Source organism: Eutrigla gurnardus, assembly GCF_963514095.1.
Source record: "Eutrigla gurnardus genome assembly, chromosome: 19".
NCBI lineage: Eukaryota > Metazoa > Chordata > Actinopteri > Perciformes > Triglidae > Eutrigla > Eutrigla gurnardus.
The window spans coordinates 21,651,452-21,661,981 of NC_139930.1; the positions used below are offsets into that span (position 1 = coordinate 21,651,452).

Below are 10,530 nucleotides of genomic sequence, written 5' to 3' on the forward strand. Positions count from 1 at the left end.
GTGACACATCCTTTTTTGAGGTTTCAGAGCGGTTTATTTTGTCAGCTTTACAAAAGTCGTTGTCATGGAAACCGTGTTGATGCAGCTGCGCTCGTCATCAGACGCAGTGGGAGTCAGAATCTGTCCTCGATGCTGCTGGGAGGCTCTCGGACAGCTAAAACAAACACACAGGGACACGTGGGAGATCAACCTGACGTCCAGCGTGGTCATGAGGTTTCACCAGACAGTAACGGGACCCCGGTGCAGGACTAGAGCTCATGTTGATGCTGCATTTACTGGATCCACCTCGGGGCTCTGGACCAATCACAATGCAGAGCTGACAATCTGCACCTCGCTTACAACTTTTGCAAGAATTTGCAAAAACGTGGCAAAGTTGCTTCGAAACTTTTACCATATTTGACCTCACCTACTACATTGTTATTAATTTATCAATAATTGCATTTATAATTAAATCTTACAATCTTAAAAATGATCTTTTAATGCATCATCATTGCAGATAAAGAATATAAATGAAATAGCTGAGATTATTTTAAACAATTAAAAAATATAATAATAAGAATAATTGTTTTTCTTCTTGAGAGGTCAGAGGTCATGCGTCAGTTTAAAACAACATTTCCCATGCATAGATTCCCTTAAACGTTACAGCTATAAGTCAGAGAGTTACATGTCTACGTACCCGTTTCTCCAGCTTCTCAATATGCTGAAGGCGCCTGTCGATCATTCTGTCTTGAGCAGAAACCTGTGAAGTCAGACCGGCGAGCCGTCTGCTCTGTTTATCCATGAAAACCTACGACGCAACAAAGACGCCTCATCTGTCACTTAACAAAGTTAGGCTTTGATTGGGATTGTTTGTTCGTGGGTCACGTTCTTGGTTTTTCTGCTCACCTTCATGGAGCCCACGTCCAGCTGAGTCCGACCCCGTGACCTCAGCTCGCTCAGCCTCTTCACTTTCTGGAGGATCCGGTCCGTCCGGTGCTGCACGGCTCCCTGCTCCGTCTCCAGATCCTGCAGCCCCTTCTGCAGGTCTTTGGCCACCCTCCACAGCCGGTCCCCCTTGGCACTCAGAACCTGCAGCTCCTTCCTCACCTCCAACAAAAGAACCTTGTTTTTCACATCTGTATGTTCCTATTAGAGTATTTCTCCTCTGACTCTCTCTGGAAAACCTTAAAACCAACTACAGGATAGAAATCTCACTGCCTGAGCCAAATATGACAATTAATTTTATACATTTTACATTAAAAAAATACCCAGAATAAATCAAATCTCTGCACTACGAAACATTGAGGAGCTTCTATCACTGACAAAAGCACGTTGTGCAGCTCACCTGAGGATTTATTACAAAAATACTTTAAAATCTAGAAGAGAACCCAAAGTTTCATGAAGTATCAAATATTTCAGGTTGAATCACATCTAGAAGGAAATATGTTAAAGAGAAGAAAAACAGATGCTCGCCATGTTTAGTATTTCTGCTTTTAACGTGACAGCCTCAAAAGTCATGGTGGCAAAAAACACTTCAATAAAATAAGAAGGAGAAGACAAAATAAATTAGATAGATGTTTCCAGAAACAAACAAACAAAGAAGATGGAAGTAAAATAACAGCTGTAAAACAGAGACAGGTATGAAATTGGTTGATTTTTTTCACTATTTTCATTATATTTTAGATTTGAGGAAGAAAGATTAAAAAATAGTCGAAAATAATTGATTTGAAAATGAAAATCAATGTCCCAGGCTTCCAAAAACCCTGTTTGTGGGCTTGTTCATCTGAGTCGCTCCTCACCTGCCTGTGAGTCCGTCCTGCCTGGAAACTCTGCTTCCGAAGACTCTCCAGTCTCTCGGTGGCTCCGTCCAGCTCGGCCTCCACCTGCTCTCCCTGCCGCTCCAGCTGCTCGGCGTTCTCCTCCACCCCCTGCAGCAGATGAGCCAGGCCCAAGGAGAGCATCCTCAGCTGGGCCACGGGGACCCCGTCGGCCCCCTGCGACGCGGAGGATGGAGGTCCACGGTGGGCCTGACACAGTCCCGCCAACAGAAGTGAAAGCTGCAGCGCCCGGCTCACCCTCATACCCCAGGATTTCATCACTATAAGTCCCTTTCTGCACAGGTCTAGATCCTAAATCTTGAGGGGCCCAGAACCAGATCTGATCACCATGCCAGATCTGTGGCTTCACACGGTGGCTGCTTAAAAGCTCAGGAGAAGAATCCACATCTGCTGGGACTCTGGAGTCCCGATGTGCCTCGGATGTTCCCTGAGAAGGTCTGGACCGTAATAAAGGATCGAGGGCTCCGGAGAGGGAGCATGAGACGGAGACAAGGGGGGAGTTCCCAGACTGACGCCCGGACTACAGACCAGGAACATTTTTATTCTAGTTCAAACAACCTGAACCGGTCCCAACAACATTAATGAAATAACAAAGTTTGGGTTAAATGCTGATAAAGTGCACAAGTACACCTGTAGTGAAAGCTGCAGGTTTACAGCAGTCAACACTTTACAATTCTGTTCTCAGCCTGTTGTTGGATTTATACCTGAAAATAAAGCAAGAGCGACATCTGGTGGCTGTTCGAGGAGCTGCAACAAGCGTCCTTCCTCCAAGGCTTTTGAAATTGTCCTGATTACATATGCTGTGTTGGAAATAACTAAATCAAATATGTTAATGTCATCCAAAAAAATACATAAACGAGACCTGGTGAAGCACCTCTAACTGACAACGGATCACACAGCTTGTATATGAAACGGGTCCCTCATACGGACAAACCCACAGAGAATCATCACCCAACTCTGCAGCTCTACGGAGCTTTATGGTGTCTTTCAGTTTATTGTTTTGGTTTTTCATTCAGTTTTATTCCCATATTTCACTCTCACTGTTTTGCTGGTGTCGTTTGCCACCCTCTGTGCTCTACCTGCTCAGGCACAGTGGAGCATGTGGGGCCTAGAGGGGCAGTTATTACCCCTCAGGAGGTGGTGGAGACCAAACCAGAGGTAAAAGGTTATGGTGCTCTGTGTGTGCTGGTTGTGTTTATAAAGGCTGTTTGCCATACAAACTTAATAGTGGGAATAATAGCAGGTCAGGTTATTTTGGGACTACCCTAAAGTACACACAGAACCAGTACACTTCCCCGACCACAGGCTCTGTTTTTTCCTTCGCCAGATACATGAATATGAAAATACATCCGCCTCCGCTGCTAATGCACATTCTTCAAGCGTCACTAAGTGAGTCCGTCTGCGGCGGCAGGTAGAGTACAGTGAGTTTCTCAGAGATCCGTCTGCCAGTGGAAACAAGCACGATGACCATCAGGGAACGTCCTGCCGGGGAGAATTTGAGGGACAATAACGTGACTTCCTACACTCGGACTGGCTGAATGAGGCGCTTTGTGCCAACGAGAGCCAGACCCACAAACTGTCCTTTGAACTGTTGTGGAGTCGAGGCAGGCCCCTAATGCACAAACGGCACTGTCAACTCATAAAGCCTGATTTATACGAGGGGAGAAAAGGCGTCAGCCTCAGCCCACTCCTTCCTGCCAGTCAGGGTGCAGGGAAGGCTGCAGCGAGGCCACGGACCACACATATACAGTAAGTTCATCATTTTAACCGACATTCGGATCCGTTTTGGTGAGATGATTTTAAACAAAAGAACACATATTTAAAGATACTAAAGTTTTCAGATGAAGACGTCGTTTCTCAAAAAGTAAGATTGACATTGTTTTCTGTATATTTTCTATAATCCATGTTGTAGTTCCTTTAATATGCATCATAACGTGGAACTGCTTGTAATCCTTTCATTTACAGATAATTTAAAAAACATATTTCCACTTATCTTAATTGAAAAGAATGCAACATTTTGGCAAATGCACTTGTTTGCTACACAAACAGAAATATAATAAATACGTTCCTTGGTGCATTGAGTGTAAAGAGTGCATTAATCCACTGAGTCAAGGTTGTGGTTACTTGTGTGTGTGGACGCCGGTGCTGCTGCATTTCAGCCAAAACACGAAGATGCTATGAATATCTGGTGTGTTCATGCATGTGTGTTTGAATGTGTGCTAAATATAAATCCACTTGTGAGTGAGACGGAGGCACGGAGGAGCGAGACGGCACGCAGGCGTGTGGTCGATCGAAGCGTCACGTGATCTCACGATGTTTCTGTGTTCAATCATTCATTTCAGTTGATCTATCCATTTATTATTCAGATGTTGGAACACTCCCCGGGGTTCAATGTTGACCGTTTCAGTCATATTTTTGTATAAATAAAAGTCACCTTCTACCTTCTTCTTCGACATCCCCTTTAAATGTACTAAATGTAAACGTTATACTGTAAATATTCCGTACTCGTGGCTCAGCTTTAGGTGTTTAAGATATTAGACATCAGAATCACAATATCCGTCATAAAAAGCAACATATTTTATACTTACTATAAAGGTTTCTATTTAAATGTTCCTTGGAGATAAAACGTTGAAATTATTCATTTTAATTCATATATATATTTACATTTCTTGTTGAAAATCATTTGAAATGTCTTACAATTATTATGGAAATTTTAAAAAGGGAACATTTAAATGCTGTTTGTGGAAAACACCCTTTCATATAATCTCTCTAGGAATGCAGGAACATGCGTTATCTCCCCTTTAATGTGTTATTATTGGTGCCATGTGCCGAGGCACAGCCAGGAATTCAAACGTGTTCTTCCACCAAGTTGCCCTAATGCCTCTAACACCACCCCTCCGTCACCGGGCGCCTCCACCAAGTCAAGCATGGTTTTGATCCTGACTCTCGGGGGAGGGGTTCAGAGGTCAGAGGTACACGGTGACTGAACAGCTGGCGGGGATCACATGCCGAGATCACGCTCGGTGCGTCCTGCCTCTGTGGATCAAACGTGTAAAAAGTGAAACCCCAGCAAGCGGCGGCGAGCGTGTTGTTGTAGTGTGATTCCCGTTAGTGAAGCTCCAGCAGTCGCCGGCCAACCGGAGCGGCGTCCAGTGGGATCGTGGCGTGGGGTTTTAGCACGAGAAAAACGCCTCTCAGTTCACCTTGAACTCTGAGCACACATGTGAGGAACCGGGAGGAGTGACGGGGTTAAAGGCACGCGGCTGTCGGGGGCAGCTATGAAGACATAAATCACTGCTGATTAGTTGAGGAGATGATTTATTCAGTATGTTTACATCCACGTCACATAAATGGAGCCAAACAAATTCTGAATTCAAATTCTAGATCTGATAGCTTCGGGTCAAAACTGATCATTATGATTAAGGAGATCTTTTATCCCTCACATGCAATCTGAACCAAACCCACCGAAGCCATCTGGTCCCGGTCTTCCATGAATAATGTATGTAGAAATACATGTTCAATAAAACATATAAGACCTTTGACAAACTGCAGGTAACATTGTTCCGTGTGGATGTAACGTTCCTAGTTTGTGAATCCAGGATCGTTCCGTCTTTCCGTGGTTGTCCAGAGGGGGTTGTGTTGAATACCTTGGAGGTAGAGGCTGCTTCCTCCATGGTGAGTAGGTGTTGTATTAGGTGGGTGGTGGATTGTTTGCCGGTTCGGGTGTTGTAGCGGTGGTGTGAGAGGCGGGTGGACAGGCTGTTTCGTGTCTCGCCCACATTTCTTACATCTGATCAGGTAGATGCAGTTCTGGTGCTTCAGGTGGATGTTTTTCTGTAAGGTGTGTGTTTTGAGGTTGGGTTGGTAGCTGACCTGAGATGGTCAAGTGAGCTGGTTTGTGTCATTGTTGAGGGGAGTTTCGCCCGGACCAGCATGTCCTTGAGATTGGGGTTCCGTTTGAATGAGATGGGATAACGTCAATCCTTTCATTAAGTGGTGTCCCCTCCATAATGGTGTCAAAGTTCTTTTTCGCTCTCCGTATGGCCTGTGTGGTGTATCGGGAGCTACAAAGGTTGTTTTTTTTGTTTTGTCCCACCTTGCGTCTCTTCCCCATGTTGTGGCTGGGATGTTGTTCTTCCATAAACCTCTTTTCTTGCAGACCGGAGCAGGGATCTAGGGTAACCTCTTTTCCTGAGGGCTTTGAACAGAGTGGCGGTGGCCAAGACGCGATTTTCGGTTTCGGAACAGATCCTTTGGAAAGGGATAAGTTGGGGTTTTAGGAAACCCTGAAAGGTATGTCGTGGGTGGAAGCTGGTGCGTCGGTGGGCTTGAAAAAACCTTTTGTGCTCAGTTGTCCTGTTGTCTGATAGTCCTTGTTTTTGCATGTGGTTACATCTAAAAAGTCTATTTCTCTGTCATTAGTTTTGGCTGTTACCTTGATGGAGGGGTGGTGGGAGTTAAGGGTGTCCATGAATGTCTTGAAGTCCTCATCTGTGTGAGGCCAGATGCCCCAAATATCATCCAAGTACCGGTGGTAGTGCGAAGGTGTTTTGTCACATTTGGGGAGAATGGTGTCCTCCCAAGTGGCCATGTAGATGTTTGCATAGGCTGAGGCAAAATCTTTTCCCATTGCTGTACCTTTAATTTGAAGGTAACTTTGTCTGTTGAACTCAAAATCGTTCCTGGTAAGGCTGAGGTGTAAGAGTTTCAGGACGTCTTGATCTGGTCGGTCTGGGTGTTTTTCCATCACTGATTTTACCGCTTCCATCCCCATCCGGGTGTCGATGTTGGTGTAGAGGCTTTCTACGTGCATGGTGAATAGTAGGCAGGGTTCCTGTGTTTTTGTTGTTCTTACTTTGTTTAGGTATGTGTCCTTTAGCTGTCGCGTTGGGTGGAAAGGGGGTTTAGATGGTGGTCGATGAAGCTTTCACTACCACAATCCGACACGATTGGTCTTCCGGCGTGTAGCGTCCCCGGCTGATCGATGGTCGGACTCTTTGACTGATGGTTCACAAGAGCTACGGAATGAAACAAAAATAAAGTATTACCATCTTTGTAATAGCATGTTCAACAATATGAAAATAACCTTTAACAGAAAGTTAATCCTCATTTACAATCATTAAATATCCCTATTTAAGTTTAACTACAACCTCAGAATAGAGAGCAATAAACAAATATATTTAACTTAAAAATGTATATTTTAACAGCCATTTTGCAGCTTTAACCTCAAAGAATTATTATAAAATGTACACAAAAAAGAATGCTGCATTTAATAAATACCGTCCCTTTCAGACCGACTGACATGCCCTATATCACGGCCAAACAGCGTTTTTGCTAGCTTAAAATACACGTGGATAAAACGATGCCAAACAATAAAAAACAGTAAAACAATCACATTTTGATAAAAGCATTAAGCAACACATTAAAACGAAATGATGACAAACCTTGTGCCCTTATCAGCCAGGTGCTAAACAAACTTCTTACTCGACATTTTGTGAACTTTTTTGCCCTTTTTAACAGACCCGTTTGCCGTGCACGTCACTTCCGACGTCTTTTCCGGTTACACGCTATCAAAATAAAAGCACCAACCTCAAAACAGGAAATAACGGTAAAAAATAAACTAATTTTAAGAGACTATTTAGAAAATGAACACTTATTGAAAAAACACTTTATGGGAATATGCTGTGCCAAGGTCATTTACACGGGGGTGCATTTTGAAGGGAACTGGCCAGGTCTCCGGGGGTTTGTGGATCTTGGGGAGAAGGTAGCAACTTTTCCTTGGTGTGTCCTTTAAAAGCTGCGATAATCTGATAAATTCTTCATTAAAAACAGATTCAATAAATATGCGTTTGTTAAACAGTTCCCTTATAGTGACGAAGCCACAAGTAATCTGCAGCAGGTCTACATACATGACGAGAACCTGAACCTTCGTGGCCCAGCTGAGCTCACAGAGGTGGGTCCTCAGACCAAGAGGAGGTTTCATAACCGGAACCAAAAACCCTCATGGATTCAGTTCATTTAACTCCATTTAGCTCCAATTCTTCCCAAGTTAGACGAGGAAGTAAGCTTCTTTTCTCTTCGGTACAACTGGGGCAGTGTAATAAAATCTCTTGCCTCCATTATGTCAGGATTAAGGAGTTGCTGGAGAATTGGGCCCAAAAGTGATGATGGTCTTGGTCCAGTCGTCTCGTTGTATTCTTTGCTCAGCTTGAATTTGATCTCTGTGGTCTTGAAAGTTAAATTTCGGCATCCTCCTTGCTTATCACCAGGGTCCAACAAACTGCTCCACCATGATGCCTGCTACAAGAAGAGGTCTCTGTATTGCAGAGTTATGACATCACAACCTTACGGAAAACTCCTCACAGCTCTTTTAAAGGGGCTGTGTGTTTCTTCATGGAGCACAAACAGCACAAGAAATCTCACTTTCTTATAATATGGGACCTTTTGGATGAAATAAATCTCCCACCCTTTTATGTTGAAATACAAGGTGAGGATAAGAGACAACAGATGGAGGCAGAAAGGGTTTTCTCATTTTATCCAATGAATGAATGAATGTTTAAGCCCTCACACCTGCTGCCCGGCGGAGCGAGGGGTCGATTATCATTAGTTACTATCAGTGCAGCACGCTGTCATTTCTCTCCGGAGCCAGACTTCCTCGGGCCTCTCTGGAGCTCCTGATATAGTCGTAGCACTTAATGAGGGAAATACCCAAAGTTAAACCGAGCATGGGAGCCTGAGAGGGCAGAGCAGGGGGGGAGGGAGGATCGGAGGAACGTGAGAGAGAGAAAAGAGTAGCAGGAGGAGAGAGAAAGGAGCGAGAGATGACGGGAGGAGGTGCAGAGCTGGGCGCCGGTGTCTCGGCCGTGGCGGTGTGGGTCTCTGGCATGATGATTTGGGACAGAACATTAAAATCACATTGCCAGGGATTACTACACTGCTATGGTGTCGGCTACTGCTGATGGTGGATCTGGAGGAGCATACTTGTTTTTAGGAGAGTCCAGCTTTGCAACGTCTGGGAGAAGAATTATTCAAGCCGGGCTGTGGAGCAGAGCTTTGAAGGCAAGAGCGTGTGTATTAGTGCGTTTGTGTATCTGCTGGTTCTGATCAGGTGCAGAGCTTAGTCGACTGATGAACAGGGAGACTTAGCAATTTGTTCACAGTGGCTAAGTTCTGCACTTGTTCAGAGATGAGAGGGAGGGGGGGAGTGTTTGACAAAGTAGTTCCTCACTTACTGATGTGTTTATAATCTTGTAAAAAAAAAAGAGATCTTTATAATGATTTTGTACTACAAAATAACCAGTTTGTGTGCGCGCTAGTCGTTGAAGGATGGCAGCATAAAGTTAATATAAATGGTTATAACAATGAACTGATCCGTATTGTGTGTTTATCAAAAACCTCTCTGTGCTTCAGAGCTAAAAAAATAAAGAAATAAATTCAGTGCCCTTCTTTTTATTCATGGGATCTTTTTAAAGATTGGTTCTGTATTTAACTGCCTATTACTGAAACAGCTGAAGATTAAAATGTTTTGTACTTGCATTAAATGTAAATTAATATATATTATAAATGAACATGTGTTTATTAAATAAATTAAAAAAATTCAAGACTTGATAATAATACATCTCCCTGTGATAGAGTATCTTCAAGCAGCACAACAAAACAAATGGATTCAATAATTCAACAATAAGATGACTGTCTTCAATGGAGAAAAGAAATGTGTTTATTTTCCTCAGGACTGATGTTAACAGATAAGATGATATCATTATGCAAAAAATATTGTTTGATGTTTGGTTCCCTCAAATAATAAATGCGTTTCTCGTGGAAATTAAATTTCCTGTCGTGTCTTGATAAATGTGCAGAATCCGACCAGAGGGCGACAGTCTCGTGACGGCAGCGTCACTCTGAGGAAACATGTGGCCTCCCTCTTGTGCTTCTGAGCTGACAGCAGTTCGATCAAACTCACTGGCTCAGTTCAGCAGCAACAGGAGTCCAGTCAACACGCATCATGTTGTCATGTTTAATAAGCAAATGAGCTGTGGTGACATCTGGGCCTATTTGTATGTATAATGGCAGGTCATTGAGCCTGATGCCATTGCATGTGTTTGGTTATATTTAAGGATAGTTTATGCACAAGTACTATTATGTAAGATACTGTCCTAACAATGCATTATTTCCATATTAATGCATATTATAAGATTGTGTAACTGTCTTCCCTGAAGCTGGTGCAGTTACTGGTTGTGCTCAGCGTATTCAGAATCATGAATGTACACTGCTCTCTAGTGGTCATAGGGAGGAACTACAAGAGCACACTAAAATGTATGTACCGAGCTCCAGGAAAATAGACCGAGACCAATCATAAAAAACAGAGGAACAGCAATAATATTAACTGATTATATTTAAAGAAAAAATAAAGAAAAAAATAATGAAAAACAGATTATGGAAGCCCATTTCAGCCACTGTCAGAAAAAAAAGAGAAACGCTCTGAAAATAATGGCTTGGTATATCAAAATATTGACATACAGCACTAACTCATTATTTTGAGATACTAACTAATTATTTTCAGAAAGTTTCTCATTATTTTCAGAAAGTTTCTCTTTTATTCTGGCAGAAATGGGCTTCCATACCAGACATCTATCAAGAAAGGAATCATAATGGCATGACGCTGTAGCTTTTCTCCTCCAGGGGGCAGCAGTCCTCCAGCTCTGCCGTATATTAT

At 43.2% G+C, this 10,530-nt stretch overlaps 1 protein-coding gene across 2 annotated transcripts; it reads right to left on the reverse strand.

The window, feature by feature from the left end:
- On the reverse strand, positions 1-3,469 carry LOC311030411 (uncharacterized protein). Of its 2 annotated transcripts, none has more exons than XM_084036145.1 (4): positions 1,779-2,717; positions 886-1,086; positions 673-787; positions 1-143 (listed from the first exon to the last, which is right to left on the reverse strand). In XM_084036145.1, exons 1-4 carry the CDS (start codon positions 2,073-2,075, stop codon positions 34-36), a joined length of 723 nt encoding a protein of 240 aa, XP_083892271.1. In that variant the 5' UTR covers positions 2,076-2,717; the 3' UTR covers positions 1-33. The 2 variants fall into 2 exon arrangements, with proteins under 2 accessions (XP_083892271.1, XP_083892272.1); XM_084036146.1 differs by having other exon boundaries at positions 19-147; positions 677-787; positions 1,779-3,469.
- Positions 3,470-10,530: the final 7,061 nt, after the last annotated feature.